Consider the following 27586-nt stretch of genomic DNA (forward strand, 5'->3'; position numbering starts at 1 on the left):
CTAGGTGAATAAACGTATATGCATTCCATTGACGATAAGTGTGGTATAAGTGTAGATTAGGTATATCTTCATAATTTACCTTACAATAAAGTTGCAGGTTAATATATATATATATATATATATATATATATATATATATATATATATATATATATATATATATATATATAATATATATAATGTACATATGACAATTTCGTATAGAAAACATAAAACCAACATGAAGAAAATAAATAAAACAAGAACTAAATAACCAAGATTACATTTAAATAATGCAATCTAATCAAGAGGATTAAAATACTATGAATAGAAAGATGCAGAATTAAATATATATGCATATATTTGTGTTTGTGTTTATACGTATGTGTAATTAAACTGTATTGTTTAACAGAATGGTCATTAAACAGTACTGATTAAACAGTATTGTTCACTTTATATTTTAACTTTTAAGTGTTGATTTGTTATATATATATATATATATATATATATATATATATATATATATATATATATCAAATTTATATATATATATACAAATAAGATTATTGGTAATAAAAGCCTCCATTTCCAGGTAGTTTCAACGGTAAGTAGTCCTTCCCCCAAATCGTTTTAATTGATAAAAGTTATTTTTTCCACAGGTATCTTATTTTTTAACAATAATGTCTGTAGTTCGTATTAGTTACATGAAACGTGTGGGATAAAATACGTTCTTGTTTCTATGATTTTTTTATGGAGTTCCATGATTCTATTTCAGTAGTTTCAGGTCTACAGCCGAATTTAATGCAGAATGAGCAAAGACAGTACGAATTGCAACGGTAATCATTTAACCGAAAAGAGTGACTAATATTATTACGTAACATAGTCCAAGTTTTGAAAGACTTTCCTCCTTTGATAACTAGAAACTGAATGTTGTTATAGTCATTTCACTAGATTTTCTTTTAAACTTGAAGCCAGTCTTTAACTTGACTTTCTTCAGTATTTACGAGTAGATTCTTCTTCTTCAGGTTTCGTGCTGTCATTATTTCTGTGTTAGTAACCATGACTGATTTTCATGCCACTTAAATGTAGATTAACCTCTGTGATACATGATTAGATGTATATATGTGGATATATATTTACACACACACACACACACACACACACATCACACACACACACATATATATATATATATATATATATATATATATATATATATATATACATATACATATATATATGTGTATTGTATATGTATGTTATGTTATATTGTATACATACATATATGTGTGTGTTCAAGTTTACCACCAAGACGTTTATACGGGTGTTTTGAAAAGTATACATTGTAAGTCTGAAAAGTAATTTATCTTTACGGAAAAGTAAACTATCGTTTCAGTTGGACTTTGAATTAATCAGAATAAAAGTAACAAAAATCTTGCCAGAAGACTGGACGCAAAAAGACGCTGAATGTAGCCTTTAATTGTTACGCAACAGATCAACACTGATCATTTTATTCGTCGTTGCATTTATTGTCTTTTAGATATCCAGTGCCAATGTTGTGCCTCTCTCAGAGGGTTTGAACAACAGTAGCTCAGCGAAACTTCATTTCATTTATAAAATAAAAAGTTAAAGAGAACTGACATTCCTTGCGTAGTTAATACAATGTTAGGAATATTGAATCTAAATCAAGAACAGAAAATTCTAGGAATGTAATTGTCACAACAGGGTAACGTTTGTGAGATTTTCGTCTTTTAGATTTGGATTCGGTTTGTATTAAGTAAGTTAAATTCAGTGAATTGTGGTAGTTTCGTATCATGAAAATTATGACAGTTTCAAAAGGTTAAACATTTCAGCCTTTTTTTATCTACAGTTTCGAGATTTATGCCACTTTCGACTTCTTGAAGTTAAATACACACCGCGTGCACCCTAGGTACGAGTGTTATTATTCACTTAAAATTAATAAAAATATCCTTTGAATTTTCACTGATATATATAATGTAAATTCAAGTTTGTTATCCATTTTAGTTTTCTACAAAAGAAAACTATTGAGATGGCGCTGTCTGTCCGACCGCACTTTTTCTGTCCGCCCTCAGATCTTAGAAACTACTGAGGGCAGAGGGCTGCAAATTGAAATGTTGACCATCCACCCTCCAATCATCAGCCATACCAAATTGCAGCCCTCTAGCCTCAGCAGTTTTGATTATATGTAAGGTTAAATTTAGCCATGATCGTGCGTCTGGCAATGCTATGGGACAGGCTGTCACAGAGCCGTGGCTGAAAGTTTCGTGGGCCGCGACTCGTACAGCATTATGCGCTGTACAGAAAACTCGATTGCGTCCAAGAAACCTCGGTGCATTTTTTGCTTGTTATTGTTTATTTTGGGCAATATGGCGTCCCATCGATTATTGGTATGGACGCTACTATATGTAATTCTTTTTTTCTTTTTTTAAGGCTCCCTGATATGACTAGAAACGACGTAATGTAAACCAGCTTATGAAGAGAAAATTTATTTAGAATTTTGTTGACGATGAATAATTTGGAAAGTGACTTTATATTATTACTGTCCATTATGAATTCATTGTTGCCATTCCACATTCCAAAGCGTTTCGTTGTAAGTCGCAAGATTGAGAGCGTAAATCGAGCTTAAAGATTTATTCTCGTCGGAAAAGGCTAGTTGTCCCGTAGATTAAAGGTTACGACTTCATCTCACTAATGTAACTAATAAATCGTGTTTAATTCTCGTTATTATGTGTCTACTCATCCAGTTAATCTCTATCGTCTCGCATGTATATTTGCTGAATGTATGTTTCTTCTGCATGCGTTTTATTTTAAACGCTACTTGGAATTATAGCCTTACGAAATTTTGAGTGAGAAATACTCAGTAAAAATTCCTTCGTTCGTATGTGATGTTTTTGTTTTTCTTTGCCTGTAGTAGATGTGTATGATTAGCCATAGCTATGCTCAGATAGCTGGTGTGAAAATTTAAGTAGAAAAAATTAAGTGATGAATGTGTACACATAAGATAATGGGAGAGATGTATCCACATCCTTTGGGTATTAGGTATATTTACTTAATCGTGACCATAATTTATGATTATTTAAAGGAAGCGTGTTTCATTCTGTAAAATATTAACTTACGCTATATATTAGTTAAAAGATGTGATTGTCCATAATTTTGACATCGAGAGCTCAGCAACGTTTGTTTCCATTAGATGGAATGAATGGAGTGGGGTTAAAATGAACAGGAATAATATACAGTGCAGTATGCTGTTGCAGACAGTGCCATATGATGTCACACTCAATGCAGTGCCATTTCCACCGACTATAATTCGCTCGGTCAAACACCGATGAATATCTGATAAGCGTAACCGCGGCTACAACGCCAGGAAACAGACAGACAGACAGACAGAGAGGAGAGACAGAAACAGACTAACGCTGACAGAACCGTATTGATACATCCCCCTACACACGCATTCACTCACTCAGAACTGGTGCTGATTAACAAAAGTTTGTTATCAGAAAAACCACTCCCTCTCGTCGGGGGGCATTAAGGGCGATTATTCCTGATTTGCCGATGTGATTTTCTGTCTTGCGTCTCTCCTGTGGATTATCTCCGTTTACCCGCAGAAGGGTGTTTCCGGACCCGGCTTTTGTTTTTGCTGGGGAGAGGAGCGGTGTGTGACCGGAGGAGAAGGGTGAGGGAGGGAGGGAGGGAGGAGGGAGTTGTGAGGTGAGGGTGAGGAGGGAGTGAATTTAGAAAGATTCCGATGAATAGGAGGATTGTTGATGGAGAGCCAAAGTTGAGTGGTTGATCAATGGCCACGGCATCATAATGTTGGGCTGGGCAAGAGTCATTTTTTTAATTCCGGGTCACGTGGGGTCGATTCGTAATCACGTTTCGGCTGCAGGAAGCGGCTACTTCAGGCGGTCGCCTCTTCTAAAAAAAGCCGCTCGGGTCGACGCAGGAAGATCATTAACGACAGGACTTTCCTTCCGCCACGCTGAGGATAATTTTGAAATCCATTGAATGGCGGTCAGGGTATATACACTGCATTTTTGAGTTATGCCATAGGCTTTGTAGCACAAGGATGGATTAGAAACAGTTGTAGATTTGAGATTCTGGGCATGTATTTATTCTATATATGTTAGAATGAAGTGTATGAATGCATGAGGAATACATGAGAAATTAAGAAATATACTTGTAAATTTCTTTTTCTTGTTTTGTAGATATGTTGAGTATATGTATATATACTATATATATATATATATATATAATATCTATAATATATATATAATATATATATATATAGATATATTATATTATATATTATATATAATAATATATATATATTATAAATAAATATTATATAAAATATAAATAATATAAAAGATATATTACATATATTTATATATATCTATATATATATATATATATATATATATAAATATATTATATATATAATATATAATATAATATTATATATATATATATTATATATATATATATCATAATATATATTATATATATAGATGTATATATATATATATATATAAATATATTTTATCTATAGAAATACATACATACTGAGATACATATACACATATATGTAGACAGAATATGGGACTAACAATATCACCCGAAAAAGACCACTTAAGACCTCCGTCTTAGGGGAGTGAGCTCTGTAGCAAAAAGAATATTTATATATAAACAGCTTGTATCTTTATGTATGAATCTGTATTCTTATGAATTGAAATCTCGAACGAGGCAATCACTTTGGAAAAAACTACAGGAAATCTTCGGAGTGAAAAACGATTTAGAATTATAACCTAGCGAGCTATTTACATTCCGTCGAATAGGTAGTGTTGGTTTGAGCCATGAAATAAATATCAGTCTTGTTAAATTTGCTGAGAGTTGATTGAATGAATGAAGTAGCTCGAGTGACGGATGTCTGTTAATTGCGGTGTATATTTTTCGTGTGGATTCCCTGCTTCATAGGTCACCTCCATATTTTGTCTTCCGGTAAAATCCATTGTGTTGTGCATATTTAATGACGGCAGATTTTATAGTCATTCTTCGTTTTGGTGTGCTTAGGTTAAGTGTTTCTTTGAAGCAATTTTTCACTTTTATCCTAATAAGAAATGTTACAACTTTAGTATAGTATTATTCATAAGCCTTTCACTTTTGTTTTGGTGCATTTTTATGTCTAGCACAATTTTATTATTATTATTATTTTCTAAGAGATAAAAAAAAAATTTAAGAGTTGTGTATGATTTAAAAACACTTTACAAAGCTTTCGAACCCTTCATGTGGGTTCATCTTCAGTGGGACCCCTTAGAACATTACATATACTCTCATAATAGAGAGTTTTTCCCAATTATTATTATTATTATTATTATTATTATTATTATTATTATTATTATTATTATTATTATTATTATTTTATTATTACACAAATAGAAAATACATATAAATGTAAGGATAAGGGTCAAAATACTGATGAAAATAATTTTAGTGTTAAAGGAATACGTACATTATCCCTTCTTCCTAAGGGAGATGATATTTTCATCACGCTTTTCTCGTTGTCACTTGTAGAGTATTTCGCCAGAATTGACCCACATATTTTCACGAAACAGCGAGAAACATTGGCCTTGGGCCAATGAAGGTCTATGGGGCTGATGTTTTGGTCGGTGGACTTCTTTTCAGTAAGATATCTAAAAAAAAATACATAAATAAATAATTATATAAAAAAAAACGCTGCAAGCTTCCGCAAAGCAAGAACAGCAGTACAAATTTACATATAACAATTTTTTTTTTCTAATTTATTGCAAAGGTTGTGTGCTGGGGTGTTCGTCTTGTGTGTATACAATTCCATGAATTAATTTATGAGTCAGCAGTGAAAGTTTTATACTATGTGATGGTAAGGTTATTTTTAGATGATAGTAAGTTTAGTAGTATTGTGATAGTTGAATTATTACTGTGTTGAAATGAAATAATTGTAATGGATTACCTGATTCACGTATTGTTTTTTTTATATTAGAGTAAGCTCCAACAGGTGGTTCATTATTAATAGGAAAAGCAGTAGTTGAGCATTTCAGAGTGGGCTAATGCATTCTACTTAGTGCCTTCTATATTAGAATTAACTGTTTATTTTAATGTTACATTATTCATAGATGCTGTTGAATGTCTGCCATATGAAACTGGATCTTGCATATAGTTTGATGCTAAGTTGATCGATCCCGTTATTATAATTACTTGACGGAGATAAGAAACATATTTGCAACATTGAGGCCTCTTTCAATCAAACTTATTCATGCGTCACAACAGATCAATTTATGCGTCATCAGTTTATCTGATGAAAAAAAACGTCCACGAATTTGATGAAACCTCTTATGAAATTGTAATGAAAGATATTTGGAGGAGCTTCAGTGAACCCATGAAAAGTATAAGATAACCGGATAAATTACTGAAAAGCCTGAACGCGCGACTGACTATGACTGATTGGCTAATTGACCGCCGGATTGATAGGCGATTATCCACTGACTTAGCACTGTGTCAGTTGCCTCTGATGAGGAGACAAAAGTAATAAATGTTCTTTTAAAAATTTAGATAAATGACTGTTCATGAGTCCGTCGCTCGAGGGATAACAAAATTTCTCACTTGCTCTTGTCAGTCAGTTCCGGGAATTGGAGTTCAGTATTCCAGGAATCGTATAACCTGCCACATTTGAAAAGGCGTTTCTCGTCGTTTTAAGAAGCGAAAGTTCATTAACGCCCAATTATCTCGTGGTGACAGCGCCCGTGCCCCTGATGCTTAAACAGACATTTCATCAGTAACGCATCTTGCACCACTGGGCTGTAGTTAATATTGTTGAATTTGGGCACATAAGCCTAGACTTCGACTTAGATATCATCTAGTTTTTTTTTTTTTTTTTTTTTTTTTTTCTTATAAATGTCTGAATTTTCAACAACCTGTCGCCCTTGAGTACCGTTCAATTTCTACAACACTGCCATATCTGTTCAGTAAGTAACTCTCTCTCTCTCTCTCTCTCTCACACACACACACACACACACACACACACACACACTCCTACTGCATCATCTCTTGAATGCTTCAGTGATCTCAGAGAGGTTTCATTTTTAAGTATAAAATTCATAAATATTTTTCCTACGGACGTAGTGTGTGCGTTGATTTAAAACATTGCTCCTGTGATTTTGCATGTGTCCATTCATACCATTTGTTTTATACGTGCATTACTATACTCTGTTTTTTTTTCCATCTGTCCATCCGCCTGTGGTGTTTCCGTATGGTAACACTGCGTCCCGGTCTTTAGATAGTTACATTCAGCTTACATTCAACAATAATAATAATATCCTATTTCGAATATTAACGGTGTACTTCGCATACAGTAAATTATTAAAACACTTTTCAGTTGCAAATGTACACCCAGATATCCTTTTATTTAGCTAAAATTTACACATACCGTCACTATTTAAAGCCCGGGACGCAGTGTTACCATACAAAAATACCACAGGCGGATGGACAGATGGAAAAAAAACAGTATAGTGTGCCATTTGTACGTATACATTATTAGTACACCATTTATACTTACATGTATACGTGGATTACTACTATACCGTTTATACGTGTATGTATACGTACATTACTAGCACCATATAGTCAGTGAGTATAAAGCGAGAAGCTCCAGTATAATTGTTGTCAAGGAAACTAATTGGTTCTTTCGTACCTAGGCAACGTACAGTGCTGCCTTTACCTTCCAGCTTGTAATATCAGCATTTTAAAAACTCTAGAACGCTGATTATGACATACTGTTATAAGTATAATGAGGTTTTTATTTTTAAAATGAATTAAAATCTGCTCTTGTTTTAGATTAATGAATATTCTGAACTACCCCTTTCACCATAAACGTCATCTTTCTTGTCCATTAGGGCAGACGTTCCTGGCCGTGGCCTAGGCTCATTTTGGGCAACTACGTCCATCTGGGTCTCTTACCCAGAAAAAAAATGAATTTCAAGAAAAGCAAAAGTTAGATAATAAACTATGATATTCATATAAAACACACCAGGGTCTCCATGTCATGAACAACATAAAAAAAAAGCCAAAAAAAAAAAGATCGTAAGCGAAGACCTCGGGATCTTCCTAGAAAAATGGACAATCGTAGCCCGGAAGAACCACCAAGTCGATGTCATTTTGGCAATAGGAGAGATTTCGGTTTATGTATTTGTGATCCTCCGTCCAGTGGCTGTCAGGAGGTCCTCTCTGCACTCTGTTGGTATGGGAGAGATGTGAGGAGCGAGTCGCGAGAGGCTGTTAATGAGTACATGACGTTGGATACGACCAAGTTTTCACAGTATCCGCACGAGGACCCGTCCGGCCGTTTAATGCTCGTTTTTACAGTTTTGGGAACAGGGCCAAAAGAGACGAGTTGTTGACGGATTCTCATTTATAGGAGGGCCATCTCTCTCTCTCTCTCTCTCTCTCTCTCTCTCTCTGTGTGTGTGTGTGTGTGTGTGTGTGTGTGTGTGTGTATAGGGAGATTCTCATTTATTGAAAACCCCTTTATCTGGTGTGTGTGTGTGTGTGTGTATATGGGCAGCTTCTCATTTACTGGAAACCCATCTCTCTCTCTCTCTCTCTCTCTCTCTCTCTCTCTCTCTCTCTCTCTCTCTCTCCGTAAACAAGCACATTTTAATTCCATGGGATATATGTGGTTACAATGTAATTACATAAGATTAAAGTTTATTAAGCGTTCTTGAGACTAGATACATATACTCTTATCGTAGATATGCTTGTAAATTTTTTCTTTAATTCTTAAACTTATAAATCTTTAAGTGAAGCTCCTTACAGAATGTGGTGACGCGTGAGCAGTTGATACCCCTGTACAGGAAGTGTTGTTGTTGTTGTTCAAGATTAAGCTGGCTTTATGCCAGCACGGGCTCTTGCTCAAGAGCAGCCCGTAGAAATTTCAGGAAGTGAAGATTTATATCAGCAATCGAAGGCGATGATAAGAGATTTCGGAGGATTTGTGTCTTGTTGGTGCATTGTTAATCTAGTCGATTTTTCCTTAATATTTGTCCCGCACATTTTCCCCTTAGGTTATGGCGATGTTCATGTGTAATTCTTTCTTAACGGAAATATTAATGCAATAGTTATTTTCTTAATTTTTTTTAAGGAATCTTACTGATGTATAAGGCAATGGTGAAACCGTCGGTGCTTCATACAAATCCAGTGATCACAAATCACAAAAGAAGATTACAGTCTTTGTAAAAACTCTCTCTCTCTCTCTCTCTCTCTCTCTCTCTCTCTCTCTCTCTCTCTCTCTCTCTCTCTCTCTCATTACCCTGATTTGGTTCTTAGTATAATTGTGATTAATTCAATCTTTACTTTTTCTCTTTAAATTTTAATGTCATATGTGTGTGTGTTGATTATAGTCAGAATTTCGGTTCTCTGTAATTTCTTAATTTCAGGAGACCGTGTATTATCCTTGATGGAGGCTGTAATGAGAGTTTGTGTATATTATGCTACGTCTATCTTATGGTTGTTGTCAGCTGAGGCGTATTCATACTTTATTGAATAAAATGCTTTATTTAGATGAATCTTATAGCCGTAGGTATTACTTAAACTAACAAGCAATATGATGCGTATATTTTTCGTAGGTTTTGTTGATTATACGTGTATCCATGAAGGGGTGTTTACAGGTCAACTGGAATGGTACAGTAGGTAGGAAAGTATATAATATTTTAATTTATCTGTTTTCTCTCTCATAGTTTTACTGGATATGTGTATCTTCCAACATTTCTCACTGTACTTAGTTGTAAGGTACCTTATGCTCAAAACAGAATTGACCGTATGTTTGCTAATTTAGAAATTATCTGTTAAGCTCTGTGAAAGCATCAAACGCCACCGTGTCTCATTTGACTTGCCGAGTAGATGGAAAACCTTCGCTACAATAAGACTATCAGCATTTCTTTTTGTGTAGAGGCCGACGGGGTGGGCCTTCCAGGGCATTTTCTTAAGTAGTCTTGGCCCTAAAGCAGAAGGGGAAAAGAAGAGGTTGTGAAGGAAGAAGGCAATGGAGCCTCCTGAATTTTTTTTTTTTTTTTTTTTTTTTTCAATGGGGCGACCTTCCTAAGGCACCTAAAAAGTCTTGGCCCTAAAGCAGAAGGAAAATGAAGGGAGCAAAATAAAATATAAAAAACGATTAAAAAACCGAAGATAGAACCAGCTGAGATAGGAAACAAGAGAAAATTGGCAGTCAAAAGCACAGGGCGTTTGTGGTTTCACGGATGAGTGAGTGAGTTACCTGCTTTGAAAAGGCACCTGGATGCTCCCGGAGAGCATCCAGGCGTTGGGTGATATTTCGCCTTCTAATTCGTCCATTCTTTCGGCAGACACCTGGCACTGGACCCATTCCTCGGCCCCCTTCCCTGGTGGACCCCCCTCCCTCCCCGCGCCAGAGGTACGTATCTTTGCTTAACACTTTTCGTTAGGATGACGTCATACCCCTGTCACGCTGACAAACGCCCCCCACCCCCCAAACCTGCCGTTATTCCCTTCGCTCAGGTTTGTGTGACATTCCCCCAAATGACCAGGCTATGAAAATATACAGGCAGTTAATGTGATTAATAGATATACATATATACATATGTGTATACGTACATGCATGTATATCCACATATATTAAGCTCACAAATTTCGTTTATTATACAATTCACTATACGTCTAGAATAACTTACACCCAAGGGGAATTAATAAATTGATAAGTACTTCTTCACCAGTGGCAACTGAACGGCTGCCTTGGTTTAGAAACAACAATGTACAGTGACTCTGACTTTAACCACTGAGCCATAGATCCAACTGGTGAAGAAGTATTTATCCGTTAACCGTAATTCCCCCTGGGTTTAAGTTATTCTAGAGGTATAGTGAATTGTATGTATATTGAACGATATTTGTGGCTTAATGTATAAGGATATCAATAATGACACGTTGTATGTGACACACACGTATATATATAATTATATAATATATATATATATATATATATATATATATATATATATATATATATATATTATATATATATATATATATATATATATATATATCTTGTGACTTGAGCCAAGGTCACAGAAAAACTAAAAGAGGGAGTACCAGGTGCTAATTCAACGCATTTTCGAGGTGCCTCGGAAACTTATTGAAATAAGACGAAAGCGCTTAGTACTCCTTCTTTTATTTTCTCTGAGACCTTGGCTATATATATATATATATATATATATATATATATATATATATAGATATATATATATATATATATATATATATGTATATTGAATGTTTGTCACATACACCGTGTCATTAATATGTATAATAGATATATGTGTGTGTATATATATATATATATATATATATATATATATATATATATATATATATTGAGTTATACTTTATAATCAGATAAAAGCACGACACGGTCAACTTGCCGTAACCTGCCGTTCAGCTCTGAAAAAAAAAAAATCTGAGAAATGCCATATAAGATATAAATCCATAACTAGTTTCTCAGTACACCGTTAACGGCTCCATACTGTTAATATAGTTTATTCTTCCACATAAACTTTGCACGGATGCAATTAACCTAGAGTATTTAATTTCATTGTATACAGTGCTACAAATACAATGCCCTTGCAAGAAAGGTAAACCTTTTTTGTCTTTCACATTGATCCTTTTCATTTTATAAACTGAATAACAATGGCGGTCACTGAGATTCACATTGCCTTCCTAAAACTGAATTGTTATTATTAACATGAGTACCGATATTCGTTATGGAAATATTCTAGGGAAACTAGCTTGAAACGGCCTTCTGCAGAGTAAAATGTCCATGACTCCAAATGTGAATAGAGGGGAAACTGAGAGAAAAGTATCAAACAAAATTAATAACAGTAAACTAGCAAAACAGTGGCTTCCGGAGACGGCAAGCGTCCGCCAAGGATGAGAAATCTACTCTGAAATGTCTCGTCTCCCCAAAAGTGGCCTTCCTCTGTCTCCCAGATTCTGATCAGCTGTTGCCCACCTTAGTGAGTCTCGATAAAAATTCGCTTTTTTCTTGTAGGCAAGTTGAACTCAAACAAAGCCAGAAACATAACCGTCTTTGATAGATGTAACACAAGCAGTTGTTGGCGTATAAATGGAGCTTTGCAAGGGCTAAATTATATGAACGCCTAACCATTCAAAGGCTGTCCCCTTCTTTTAGAATGATTGTTTTTCAGCCAATAAATATAAAATATTGTTGGAATCAAGAGAGCCATCTGATTTTACGAAGGCCCGAGCGTTGCTGTGTAGGAAGAGCTGAGTTAAGAGACGTCTAAATCAGTGAAGTGCTTTTTATGGAAAGAGATAAATGAAGAGACATTTAAATCAAATGAACCGCTTTTTAGAAAGAGATAAGTTAAGAGACCTTTAAACGAAGCGAAGTGCTTTTTAACAAAGCGGCAGATCTTTTTAAGCCTGTGTGAGACCGCCCGTCTAGCCTATCTAGTCCTGGCATTTAGGGGGAGCGTAAATTTCTTAATATCGTCGAATAATTGATTCGCCCATTTCTGGTTGTTCTCACTCTTCTTGTTGCTTCATTGTCACCTTGTCCACAGTCGAGTGAGATGAAAGTTTTGTACGCAGAGGACATTCGCTAAAAAGAGTGCTTTTCATTAAGGTAAAAAAAAAAAAAAAATACTCGATCATTTCATTCACTTCTAGTATTATAATATCCCGTGATACTTAGCACATAATAATCGGCTCAAGCTAGATAAGTTTTGTGGTATATTAAGTGAACGACCCTTTCATATTGCTAGATGCTGTTTTGTGTTTGGATGAAGGATTCTAAAACGTTTCCTTGATCCTTCAAGATTGTCACTCGATTAATTTTATTTTTCATATTTTTCACGTACCTGAAATGATATCGGAAAAATTTGCATAGGGATGTTATTTGTAGCGCCCGTCATTGATTTCATGTCGGTAAATATTCTGTTTCTGGAAAAATTTATGTTGTTGCCACGTCTGCTTAGGGAAATAATTATGGCAGCACAACTTTAAGTAGGGTAAACACAATACTTGATAATATTCATTACCTATGGCCAGTACCTATGTTAGCGCCGCTCGTAGGTTGCTGGAAATTTGTTTTCATTAATGACTAAAGTATTATACCGGTACTAATATAGGTATATATATATATATATATATATATATATATATATAGAATAAAGGTAATATATGTCAAGTATTATATCGATACCAATCTATTGAGCATATATCATATGGATACCAATCTACGTAGAGTATTATACCGGTACCAGTCAGTTTCTTAGGCAGTGCCGTTTTTTAAACCTGCAATGACAGATGCATCATATGATCTCATCTTCCAGAATCAGTACATGAGATGTAGCCACCCGTTAATGGTTACTTTATTTTCTTTTTTATAATCGCCAAAATAAGAAACGGAAAAGGGCGACCCCAACTAACCCTGTCACATATATGTCACCTTGTTTGACCTTTCAGTAGTGTGACGTCATCCTAATTGTTTGCACTTTATCGTTTCTGTTTGTGTTGCCTTTCACTTTTCATTTATTGCCGCCATGTTTGTTTCTAGACGTTATCATTGTTATTGTTGATGTTGTTGTTAGAGATTTTTTCTTCCTGTGTGGCTGGATGATTTTAAGCGGATCGAATGTTGTTTCCTTTCGCTATTTTGTTTTTATTTATTTATTTATTTATTTTTGTCTGAGAGTCTTCAGTAATTGGTCTTCGTCCTCCCATCCTTTTCTTCTCCTTTGTGTATTATGTCATTTCATGATCTTTTCGTTTCTCCATTGATAGACGTCAGTTTTCTCATATGCGCACGTGCATGCCAATATTTGCGCTGTATTTAACGCGACAGAAAATGTCTGTGCAAATTATTTAGCCTTCATCTCACGCAGAAATTATGTGTCATAGTATTGACAGTATTTATACAAGCTGTTTTGTGAATCGAGTACGACATTCTGAAAATTTAAAAATCAGCCCCCCCCCCCCCCCCCCCTCTAGCTCTCTCTCTATCATCTCTCTCTCTCTCTCTCTCTCTCTCTCTCTCTCTAGGTAAACAAGAGGCAAAATTCTATTCCCCTGTAATGTTATTATTTTGATGCAGTTCATTTAATTCGTTTAGGATAATATCCAATGGCGTCCCCCAAGCTATAGATTTCAAAATGTTAAGTCATTCAAAACAATACATTTTATTTCATTTACAATACTGCGTCTTAATTCATTTACCATAATACATTGTAATTCATATATACAGTAAAAATCATCAAGAGTCCAAGCTAAATTTGAGAATGTTTATAATAACTCTCCCAATCAATATACTTCGTTTGTCCCAAGGTGCAGAATGATTCTAGATTCGTATAAATAATAATAGTTCGGTTGAATTTACCCTCTGGTGATGTCAGGTCACTGATTTTCGAAATAGTATTCCCTCTAAATTGCCTTTATTTATGATGAAGCCGAGTCAAATTCCAGGCCGATTTCAGATCCACGGAAATAAAATACCTGGTGAATTTACCATTTTCACCATGAGGTGTAAAAGACTCCAGATGGTGAAAAATTATATTTCTGGTGAATTCAGAGAATGTTCGTGGTGAATAATCACTAAGATTCTAGGACCGATTCCAGACTCCCAAACTTATAGACAGAGCTTTTGTATGGAGAATATTCACTAAGATCCCAGAACCGATTCCAGATTCCCATACTTAGATGATAGACGGAGCTTTTGTATGGTGAATATTCACCAAGATTCCAGGACCGATTCCAGATTCCCAAACGTATAGACAGAGCTTCTGTATGGTGAATATTCACTAAGATTCCAGGACCGAATATTCATCAGATCCCAGGACCGATTCCTGATTGCAAAATTAACAAGTTCTTTTTCTTCTGCCGTACTCCGTTCACCTACTTCTTGTCCATTGCTTTTGAATAAATTGTGTCGCTTTAGTTATTCTAATAATAATAAGAATTAGTTCGTTGTAAAAATAAAATTCTTCTGGTGGTTTGTGACTTGTTTCTTTGTTGTTCGGTTGTTGGCTGTCATGTTCCCTTAACTTGTAGATGGAATGCGGATTGTGTATTTGTGCATATTCGGTTTTTATTCCCCTTCTCTTTCATGTGAGCTGTTATTTGTTTCCCCTGCCGTGAGGAGAGAGAACATTTTCTGTTGGGATCAGAAAAGTCGCCGCCGAGATTTTCTCTTTGAAGAATGATGTTCGCGATTCGCTAACAGCTCTGAAGATAGCGTATCATTGAAGACATCATCTTTCATATAAACACTGTTTTGTAGTTTCTTTCACTTTATATAAATGAAATCAGTTCTTGTGATAAATGTAAACAGAAGGACATATATTCCAAATGCATATAACGTCATGATGTTACTATGAGTTATTCATTAACAAATTTGGAATCAGATGATGTCTCGGTGTCGCTAAAATAAAAACACGTCTGCAGTCTATTTCTTAGGCTCAGTAGAATATATAAGACGCATTCGTTTGAAAAGTGATATTTTATGTCTGAGGGAATCATTCATTTCAAATATACTGACCTGAAGGAATTTACAGCTGTGTTTGAAAAGACTTAGCGCTTTCTTCTTTTTTTACGAAAAGGAAAAAGGAAACAAGGCTGATTGCGTTAATCACAGTTGATGTATGCAGAAGCCATTGTGTGTGTGTGTGTGTGTTAGTGATTGTGTGCGTGTGTTTGTGCGCCCCAAAAGCAGCCAGTTCGTCGCCTTCCTCCCTCTGCTAGTTATGGTTCGCCCCTTCCATTGATGAGTGCGTTGTTCCAGCTATAAACTTTGGAGTTGTTATTAGTGAAATAACCCTCTCTCTCTCTCTCTCTCTCTCTCTCTCTCTCTCTCTCTCTCTCTGTGGCGTTCCCCCTACGCCATTTGCATTTACCTTTATCCTCGCAATATTACAATTTATGCTACGCTAAACGCGGTCGGGAGGGTGGGGGGGGGGGGGCGCATTCGTCCCCCGCCAACTGCACACAGTCAATTGCATGAGAGAGTAAAAAGGCGAGAATGACGGCGTGTCATTGGCTTGCACATATTGTATTCCCCGCAGCCGGGTTGGTTGGACAGCCCCTGGGCGGGGAGGGCCCTTCCCCTCCTCCCTCCGGTTGCCTGGGATACAATATCGACGTCTCGCCTTCGTGCCTTTTCTGCAACTGGGGCCCTTTCTTCAGTGCCATACAGCCCGGGGCCATCCCCTCCCCCCCTCAAAAACACCCCTTCCCACTTCAGAAGCCATGATTTATGAGAGAAAGATGGCGGCGGCCTCCCTTTCAAAATCCCTCTAGTGCATATGCCGCGCTTGGCTGGAGCCAAAAGCACTCTAGGTAGCGCCGCTAGGCGTTGCCCTCCGCTCTAGGTGGGAGGGAGGAGGTTGCGCACGTCTGCCTCGATTTCCCTCTCCCTACCTCCCTCCCTCCCCACCTCTAGAGCTGGCACGACGTCAGAGTGCAAGAGGCTCCGCCCACCCTTGCTCAGCAAGCTCCGCCCACCTCCCCACTTGCCCTTCTATTCCGCCCCGCCCCCTTTTTGCTCTCGAAGCCGCTATCATTCTTCACTATAAACACTCAAAAGGCTGCCTGAAATTATCTCCCTTCTATCCCCATCTCGCCACCAAATTCGCCCTGAAGTTCGCCCTCCTCCACCTCCTCCTCCTCCTTCCTCCTCCTCCTCCTTTCCTCCTCCTCCGAACCCCAGCAAAACTTCATTGCCTTTGTAACGTCCCGAAAAACCAACTGCATTATAGGTGGACCCATACTATTTACGAAGTGGGCGGTCATTATCAAGCCCTCTCTCTCGTCTTTCCCCCCACGCCCCCTTTTTCATCACTGGTCTCTTCTTTGTATTGCTGCTCTCGGGAAAAATGATTTTCATCTCTGGAGCTACCGCTGAATATTCCTCGGATACACCGCTACACACACGCACACCTACACACTCGCAACATTATATATATATATATATATATATATATATATATATATATATATATATATATATATATATATATATATATATAGTATATATATTATATATATTATATATATAAATATTTGTATAGTATATATATGTGTATGTATAAATATATATATATATATATATATATATATATATATATATATATATATATATATATACATATGTATGGAAAGTGAGGGGTTAGTCACCTTCCGTAGATTGTTCATGCAACTTAAAACTATAAAGCGAATCAAACAAAGGCATAGTTGTGTATATAAATTCATAGATGTATTGGTAGTAGTTACACGAACAAACACAAACACAAAATTGTATTTTTCTGCTGGTGAATTATTCCATAACTGCATTATTTGGCCCTGGTTTGGCCTGTTTCACTTGTTAAGGGACGCTTTCTGCTGCCTGGCGGTTTGGCCATTTGCAAACATTCGCAAGTGGGTTCTGTGCACGGAGAGCTGAGTAAGAAAGAAAAATAGTTATATTACTCATTCATTCACAGCCAGGTTTTTTTTTATGTATTGAATGATAATTGAACTAAATATCGTAACGATAACACGCAAGCTTTGCTTGCAAGCGTTTGCCATTAGCATGCAGCAGCTTCAAAGAGGCAATTGCTTCGGTATACTTTTGCATGATTGTTTCTTCAATGTTCTGTATTATTGTTGTAGTTGTCGACATTCCTTCACTGTTGCTTCCTAAGTGTATGAAGGCTTAACAAAGATACGTCTCTGGTTTGAATTCAAACTTAACTCATTTCATGAACTACGGTCGTGTGTAAAGGTACATTTCACGCAATGGAAACCTTTGCCGAGTCTCGTGTATCTTTGGTAAGGCCATTTCATTCCCAAGTATGTTGGATATTGCATGAAACTGCACCTTCGGAGTGTGAAAGGAATTATCCTTGAACTGTATCATATTTGTTTTATCTTTTGTTATGCTGCGAATTTTAATTCTCTCTCTCTCTCTCTCTCTCTCTCTCTCTCTCTCTCTCTCTCGTTCCGTTTCTCATTTCTTTTTACTGTTCTCAATGTATATAGTTCGATATTTACTGGGAATCTTTGTTTCCATATGAGCAATCGCCACCATTCACCCTCAGCTGGTTTCTTTAGTCAATGTCATTATCGGCACGCCAGAATGATATCATGTGTGTGTGTATATATATATATATATATATATATATATATATATATATATATATATATATATATATATACATATATACATATATATATATATATATATATATATATATATATATAATATATATATATTATATATATATATATATATATATATAATATATTATTAATTATATATTATATATATAATATATACATATAACATATATGTGTGTGTTATATATATATATATATATATATATATATATATATATATATATATATATATATTGTTGACTTAAGAAATTCGCTGAATAATCATCTCAAAAAGATCCTGTTATGTCGAAATACCAGCAAAAGCCATTAGGCGATATCTTGTAGGAGTCCTAGGTCAGCCAGTATAATCCCTTCTGCGAGATTAATTTATTAATTCGATCATTAATCTTAAATTCATTTGTGGCTGGCAATTGGTGCATTTCTGATATCGACAAAACAGGTTCTGGTGTTTTGGGGATCCTAAGGGAGTTTTTTTTTTATTATAAAGTTGTTGCTATAGTTTTTTTTCTTTTACTTTTTTTCGTTAACTTTCTTTACATAAATAAAAGGAACTATCATTAACAGCTTCCGTGTAGTACGCAGAAGCGAGAATTAAGCATTTTTAACTAACACCTTCATCATTCTTCTAAATATTTTTCGAGTTTTCATAGATGGCACTCTCTTCTTTGCAACTAAGACATAGATTTGGAATGTAAGATTTTTTTCCCTTTTCATAGAGCAGATATGATTATGATTGGACTTTATAACATAACTTTTAGTGCATACTATAAAAGTGACTAATGTAATCGGAGACTGTTTGAAAGTTATTTTTTAGAGCATTTCAGATCATGACCTAATTTTTTTTTCAAGCACATGCATTACAATAAATCACTACAGATTAATTTGAAATACCCATTTGAGAAATGTTTGTGCATCCAGATTTAACCGTAACAATTTTGTGTTTCATCACCTTACGAAAAAGTGTAAGGCAAAATTCAGTTTGCCTCAAATATATATATCTGCATCAGATTGCTTATATAAAAGTCGTTTTTGGTCATTCCATTAGATTTTTCCAGTAGCATAGTGACTAGTCTTTTTGTTTTAAATAGCCTTTTAAAATTAATGCAAATCAAATTTTGACATCTTTTCTGTGTTCTGAAGACAGGAGAGATTGGATGTTAGTGTCAATTAAAGCAGTCAAAAGCAAAATGCATAGATCAGAGAAACTATATATTGTGGTGGAAGGTGTCCCGTGATAGCCAAGACAGTTCCAGGTCTTCCAGGCGAGTGGCCCGTTGGTGACAACTGCGTGATTGCCCTTCTCTTCTCGGTATGGTAACACCTGTGTGATGATCTTAAGTGTGATGACAGTGATGATCTTTGATGATGACGGCTTATTTACTGCCAGTGATTCAGTTCTCTCACTTCCCGATTCGAGCCCTTGAATAGCGAGATGATGGTGGTGATGGTGTGATGGTATGGTGCTTAGGCTGTTTGGCACCTGTCAGTTGCAGAGTGAACCACGAATAAAATACCCTCAGTTTGTGAACTGTAGCCAGAAATCCTTAAAAAAAAAAAAAATGCTGATGGAGCACATTTGGTCTCCTCACAATTCGTTGGTTGACTTGGTTTTTTTTTTTCTTTTTAAACTTGCAAACATCTGCAACAACAGTTCAAACATAAATGTTGCTGTCCGCTTTCATCCCTGCTTTCCAGAAGGTAACGAAAAAATAAATTCTTCTAATCCTTGCTTGTCCAAAAGCAGAACTAGTTGGGACGCTTATTTTGGAGACGGAGAGGGGGTGGGGTGGGTGGAGGGTTCGTTTGATTGCAAAATGGCATAAATTCACACCAAAATAGATGAATAAAAAAAAAAAAAAAAAAAAAGATACTGAAGCGTTGACTAAGACCTTCAGTAGTTTGATGAGATGATTTTATATCTCTTTGCAGATCGAATGCCGTCATGACATCGGGAATGGAGAGAAAGCTGAATGCTGGAAAGACAGGGAACTCTGGGAAAGGGAGCGGTAGGGGGCGTCCCAGAAAGAGGGAGGGGAGTGAGAGGAAGCAGGTGGAGGAGCAGGGAGGGGAAGCGAGGGAGAGGGAGGATGAGGAAGAGGGAGATGACCAGGGGGGAAGTGATAGTAGTCGGAATACTTCCAGGGTCACTAGACGAACCACCTCGTCTGCCGAAGTCACAGCCAAAAGTAACAACAACCCCGGTCAGTCGAACAAAGAGAGCGCCGCCAAAAAGACGTCTCATGCACAAAAGAACATTGATACGGGTCAGAGTACCTCCGCCTCTAAGAAAGTCGATAGAAGTAGCGGCACGCCAACAAAGGGAACGAAAGGTAGACGAGAGAAAACACACAAAAAGATCCAAAAACACGTCGTCAGTAGTTTACCGAAGGAGGAGAAAGTGAAAGAGAGCAAAAGCAATAATATCAACCCTTCCAGTTCACCCGTCCAGAGAATACCCCCTGCAAGAGAGCCGCCCGACAAACTCAAAGATAAACAACGCGATCCTGGTCCGAAGTCCCACAGTAAAAATCTCAAGGAGGAGGTGGGGAGGAGGAGGAGGAGGAGGAGGAGGAGGAAGAAGAAGATGAAGAAGAAGAAGAAGAGGAAGAGGACGACGACGACGACGACGAGAGCAAGGATGCAATAACTCCATCCATACGCCTTAAAAAGGAACACAAAGAGATGCCGCTCAGTAACACGGTGAAGAAGGGCAAGGAGTCGTCTTTGCCCTCCACAAAAACTTCCTTGGTGCCAAGTAATCTAAGTGAACCCCATCCGAAAGGTCAACCTTCGACTTCGGATGCAAAGGTCAAGAAGGAAACGGAGAAGCACGGAAAGGACATTCTAGAGGTGCCACAGTATCCCAGGGATACCATTCTGTCCAGGTGGATTGAGGCTAGGACCGGTAAATTGGGAACCAGTTCACAGACCGCCGTCAGTACCCCGTCGCGTAGTCTTTTGACCCATAAATTAAAGCCGTCGCCTTTCCAGAACCTCATGGCTGCCCAGGAGCTCCTGAAGAACCAGAAAGACTCGGAAGGGCCGGACAAACGTCACCCCGAAACTTCTAGCGACTCTAGTGACTCTTCTTCGGCAGCAGCAGCAGTCCATCAGAAAGCAAATATTCCCAAAGCATCCTCCGAAGGCCCCTCTTGCGGCCGGCTTGATGTGGCCCGTTCAGACGACGATGACCAGGACGATGATGACGATGACGACGAGGATGATAACGAAGATGATGACGATGACGACGATGATGAGGATGATGAAGATGACGATGAGGGCCCCCAAGATTTGTCGAAACCGCGCAGCGAGAACAGGAATCAGTCGAGTGACGAGGGGTCAGAAATTTCCGACGATGCCAATAAGACTGTTGGGTCTAATGACTGTTTTGCAGACGATGATGACGACGATGATGATGATACCAGTAACGAGATGCGCATCGTCGAAGACGAAAGCGAACTGCGAGAACTAGATCTTTCGCTGCGCCGAAAGCCCAAGCCAGAACCGGGCACTAAGGACGACGAAGAGAAGCTGAAGAGCGACATGCGCAAGCTGGACTTCTCGTCCTTCAAGACCCACAAGGGGAAGGAGTCCAAGAGTCCCAAAGCGTCTGCTCTGAGTCTGGACGACCAGAATGCCGCTGCCTGTCTTCTGCAACTGAAGTCTTCCTCTGCTCCTCAGTCGCCATACGTAGTTAAGATCATATCTCCTGAACCTGCCCACCAATCCAGCTCCTCTTCCTCCTCTTCCTCCTCCTCCTCCTCCTCCTCCTCCTCCTCTTCCTCTTCGCACCCAGGTCAACCTGCGAGAGTGCCGATCGCAGCCAAGTCCTCGTCGGCCATCGAGGCTGCTCAACCAATCATACCTTCACTTGGCTTGGGTGAGAGTCGGTTGGTCACTGTTAGTCCAAGGGGCGTGGTGGAAGGGCGTGGTTTCAGGCCTTTAGTTCCCCCAGTCCCTGAGCAGGGTAGGTTCCCTTCACCCCCGCCCCTCATCCCTTAACTAACCTCCATCATTGTCATCGTGGCTGGTCCTTCTTTGCTTCTCCGGGGATTTCATAGGAAAGAAAAAAAAAAAGAAACATCCCATGAAGCATGCAGGTGCAGGCAAACTTCCTCCGAGCAAAGGAGGACCCGTGAGCTTTTTCCTTTCAATTCCTTTTGTTATGTGTTTGTTAGATTTTGTTTTGGCTTGATGATCTTTTCGTTCTGCAGCCTTCTAAGTAAACCCGGAACTCCCCCTTCCACCCTCCTTTCCCCGACCCCCTTTTATGCATGATGCCTTCCTGTGTCTCTCCTTCTTTTGGATCATTTACAAGTCCTCGATCTGATGCCTTGTTTTGATATTTTATGTCATTTGAATCTCGAGTTGCTCAAAAGCGGCTTCAAGATTCCGTGAAAATGGCTCTTACATTATATTATCTGCACCGCCCACGGGACGGGACGGGATGAGAGAGAAAGAAAAACGGTAAGGAATTTTCTGTACAAATTTTTGTCATTAATATTATTGTTTTATTTTTCTTATAAAGATTTTTTTTTTACTCCAAGTATATCCATTTTTCGTTTGACAACGGGCGTCATGAGGCTTTTCATAGGAAACTTTGTGATTGTGATGCTTATTAGAAAGATGCCTTAGATGTCGATGATGCATTGTGAACATTACCTACTTTTTATTACCAGCGATTATTTCTGATGAACAATATTAGCTGTAATATATCTAAAACCTAACATTCATCTTCTCTTGAAAGAAAGGATTCATTATGACAATTCTTCGAAACCACTCTTCATTAGCAGCTTGTATGTTGGAATAGGCCATTTCATCTTTTGAACTTCAGTTTTTCCACGTAGCTCTTTCTCATATCTAGATAATGACGCTAATTCATTCATTAACAGCCCTCTAAGGATTATGTGTATTTATTCCTTTATAAATATTTGTGTTGCATCAGGAAAGAAAATGAACAGATCTTCTGAGCGTGCTATGTTGTCAGTCGAGGAGAAAAGCACAAACAGGCCTTTTGTGGTTTGTGTCCACATTTTGCAACACACCTAATTAGTGTCACAGCTTTCTTGTTTCATCTTTATGCTCGTTTCTATTCGACCTAAAGATACATAGATTGGAATGGAGTATGAAATTTAGGCCGAAGGCCAAGTACTGAGACCTACGAGGTCATTCAACGTTGAAAGCGAAATTGAGAATAAAAAGATTTTGAAAGTGTAACATGATGAAAATCTCACATTCGCACTAAGGAACAATTGTTAGAAGAAGGTGGGAAATAAGATGGAAGAGAAAGAATATAAACGGAGGTACAGTAAAAGGGATGAAAAGGGGTGCAGGTAGATTCCGAACGGGCGCTGCCGAGAATCTTATGCGATGCCTGTAATGCACCGCGTCAGTTGCACCGACGGCACTAACCCGTCCCCTTCCTGGGTAAATAGATAGATAGATAGATATTTTATTGACCATTCTCCACAGAAACATCAAATACAATATTATGAAATCACACAACGGTCCAAATACATAAACTCTTTTCACAAGTTACATTTCCTAAAAAGGAAAAAAGAAAATTAAAAAGAACTGTATTCAAAACAAATGGCAACAATAATTACTATTAATTTTTTAAATAACACAAAAGAGATCATATCGAGAGCTGTTTAGAATATCCAATTCTATATCACATAGGAACAATAATGTAATTTAGACTAATAAACATCACACATTCAGATTAGACAGGAAATGCATTAAAATTGTAACACCAAATGAAGTCGTAGAAGAAAGTTCAACAACAGATACATCAGGAAAGAATGGCGACCGGAGATTTACAGTACTCTGCAGTTTTCCCTTAAACATTTGATATGATTCCCAGATTTGTGGCGAATTGTTGTATGCTGTTTCTATGATCATGTGTAAGAATACTACCACTGTAGGTCCTGCATGTCGTAAAAGGCGACTAAAAGGACAGCTGCTGCCTTGCAGCCTTACTTTTTAGTAAAAGGCTATATGGCCACCGCCAATAACTGTGGAAACTGCTTCCTTGCAATCTTACTTTTTTAGTAATAGGCTAGGCCCACTGCCAATACTGTGGTTGATAACAACAAGGGCATGCGGTCGTAAAAACCCCCTTTGCCAAACAGTAAACCATGCCTGATGATGCCTTTGATAGAAGGCAGTGGAGAAGGCGCATCAGGCAACCGACCCTTAATGTTTAGGGATAACGGTGGGAAAGAAGAAAGTTATATGCTGTTTCTTACCCTTACTTTCATCAGGTGCATTACCGGTAACGTAAAACTTTCCGTTCGTTTGGCGCTTTGCTGCTAATTACCACAGTTGCTTTGACCAATCTGTACTCTATAAATAATATTTATACGCAATGTGGATTTAGGCATCTTACCTACTGCTTTTCCATAAGTGTCATTTCATTCTTGTTAAAGCATTACGTGATTGGTGCATACAAAATTCAATACAATCTTACTTTGTGTCGTAAAAACATAAACAATTCTATGCTGTAATTCTCCATTATTTTCAGTAGTTTCTATAAAATTGGTGTATATACGTATGTGTGTGTGCGCTCACAGACTTATATAATAATATTCTGTTTTATATTCGAAAACAGAATGAGAAAAGGATACTGCCTGCATGGCTTTTTTTTTCTTTCTTTTTAAGCACGAGTAAGAGGGGCCTCCCCCTCCCCCTCCTGCAGGTCCTTGTAAAAATCAACACCTCTGTCTCAACTGCCTTGGAATCGTATGAATATTCTTCAGAATTTGCATCTGATTTCCATTGCTAATTCCGGCTCAGAATTTGCAACTGAGAATTAACACTGGAAGCAGCGGCCCGAGAGGGACTTGGAGAAAAAAAAAAGAAGTCTCCAGACCCTCTCAGAAGTTCGTGTTCTCCCCAGAATGATTGGATCCCCAAGACGAGAAGGACCATCGAAATAGAGGGAATTGTCGTTGAATTCGGCCGCGACAAAAGGTCACGGACTGAAGAAAAATCTAATATGCACAAGTAAAGTGCATTCATCATCGGTGGAAAGGCGGTGAAACATTTCATTTTCCATTCGCATCTCTCTTAAATCCAGAAGAAATAACGATATATTTTTAATCTCCATATGTACGATTGCGTTTGCACTGATCAGGTTAATGTTGCATACACACGGTTCATTGTATTCAAGTGCAGTTCGGTACTTATACATTTACATCAAGTCATGACTTGGGGACCCGTCTCCGAAAAGGACCGAACGAAAATCAGTGGGAGTGACCGTAAATAAACGGAATAATCTTAAGGTGGAGGAAAGGGCAAGACGGGTGGGGGGGTATGGGAGGGCCGTGGAGTAGGAGGAGGGGGGGCGGGGGAAGGGTCCTTGGAAGCTTAGTATCGTTTCCACTTCTTACTTTAATTACAGTGTCCAAAAATGATCGCCCTTTGGATTCGTCCCCAGTTGACGACAATGCAACATTTTTGTGGGTTCAGGAATGCGGCTGCAGGGGAAGAGACACCGAGGGTCTTTCTTTGGGGGGGAGGGGGAAAGGTGGGTGGGGGGAGGTTAGGGAGCTTTCTAGGGGATTGGGAATGGACACAAAAGGAAAAGGGGGGAAAACCGGAGCAGAAATTCAGGGGGAGGCGAAGAATTTTCATGAGATAAGAGACGCGGTGTAGATGAGAAAACTCACTCCGCAACTTTTGCTGTTGTGGCCGAAAGAGAGAGACAGAGACACAGAGAGGGGAGCCAGAAACAAAGAGAGAGGAGACAGAGACATAGAGAAAGGAGCCAGATACCGAAAGATAGACGAGACAGGGCCAGAGAGAGAGAGAGAGAGGAAACAGAGTCAGAGCCAGAAGATAGACAGGCAGAGGGAGAGAGGAGACAGACAGACAGGGAGAGGGAGAGACAGAGACATAGAGAGGGGAGCAGAAAGCATGAAACAAATGAGAAGGAGAGGAGACGAGACTAGAGAGGGGAGCAGAAACAAAGAGAGAGGAGACAGAGACATAGAGAAAGGAGGGAGATACAGAAAGATAGAGGAGACAGGGCCAGAGAGAGAGCCAGAAGATAGATAGGCAGAGAGAGAGAGGAGACAGACAGACAGGCAGAGGGAGAGAGAGGGAGGAGACAGGCAGGCAGAGAGAGAGAGGAGACAGAGACACATAAAGAGGAAACAGGCAAAGAGAAGAGAGGAGACAGAGACAGACACAAAGAGAGTTGAAGGGAATTCCACTGGCAAATTATGTTAAGGGTTTGTATGTTTAAATTATAGGTCTTCAGATCACCCGTAGTCACGTGTTAATCTTTCAATCAAACTGGTCTGTGTGTTGTATTGTTGTAATCTTAGTTGTAATGTTGAATGATCGTAACAAGGAAAAAGTAAAATTGCAATTTGAAAGAACTGATAATAAAGTATCCGTGTTTGGATTTTAAAGTCAAGACGTACTCACATCTGTATACACATACTTGAATAAGTACATATATATATATATATATATATATATATATATATATATATATATATATATATATATATATATATATATATATATATCGTTCATTGCCAGAAGAGTGACGCACGTAAAAGAAATTTGTATATATATGTATTTTTTTGAGTTAATACCAGCAGATAACCCGTTCTTTGTTCCATATTGTGGTAAAAAGTCTTATTTGTATTCGTAATACTAACCGCTAGAGGGCACGACATGTCACTATTATCAATGGAGAAAATACAGTGTTTTAAACTTGTAAATTAATTCTGAAAAATAGCCAATTTTGAGTTGTCACTCTCAATAACGAACATATTACAATATATATATATATATATATATATATATATATATATATATATATAATGTGTATGTGTATGGGTGGGTGTGTTGTGTAATTATATATATATATACACGCATATATATATATATATATATATATATATTGTATATATTTACATATATGTGTGTACATACGTTTATTCATATGTATACATATGCGTTTACACATGCACAAGCAACAAATGCTGCACGTACTACAATCCTTCGCTTGTCCTACTCTCCCCCTGTGATGGCGGATTCTTTTTCATGTCGAGAAAGGGCATTACCATCTCCCTTTTGATACAGAATTAATTATTTATAAATGTTTCAGCTCCTGATGGGAGGGATAATGATGTATTTTTTATTTCTCCTCTTTTTCTCTTACCTTTCTTGCGGTGCGCGACATCAATGGCACACCCGCTATCAGAATTAATTACCCCATTAATTATGATTTTGTTCATTAAGAGCTTCTGAGTAAAAAATGGCTAATTGTTAAAAAGTTGGCGTGATGTGGGTCTTCCTCCTCCTCCTCCCCTTTCCTCCTCCTCATCTTCTTCTTCTTCTTCTT

The 27586-nt window shown here is 37.7% G+C and overlaps 2 protein-coding genes across 2 annotated transcripts in view; both read left to right on the forward strand.

Moving 5' to 3' along the window:
• LOC135198858 (protein FAM133-like) overlaps positions 1-20872 on the forward strand; it is a 252854-nt gene extending 231982 nt beyond the window's left edge. The window contains exons 4-5 of the mRNA XM_064226831.1: positions 10389-10456; positions 20155-20872. Coding sequence (XP_064082901.1) covers positions 10389-10456; positions 20155-20872 — 786 coding nt within the window. The remainder of the gene's footprint in view (positions 1-10388; positions 10457-20154) is intronic.
• Positions 20778-27586, forward strand: part of LOC135198474 (myelin transcription factor 1-like) — a 49639-nt gene continuing 42830 nt past the window's right edge. Inside the window, exon 1 of the mRNA XM_064226046.1 lies at positions 20778-22105. Coding sequence (XP_064082116.1) covers positions 20908-22105 — 1198 coding nt within the window. The 5' untranslated portion in view covers positions 20778-20907. The remainder of the gene's footprint in view (positions 22106-27586) is intronic.

This window comes from Macrobrachium nipponense, chromosome 22 (genome assembly GCF_015104395.2).
Source record: "Macrobrachium nipponense isolate FS-2020 chromosome 22, ASM1510439v2, whole genome shotgun sequence".
Classification (NCBI taxonomy): Eukaryota; Metazoa; Arthropoda; class Malacostraca; order Decapoda; family Palaemonidae; genus Macrobrachium; species Macrobrachium nipponense.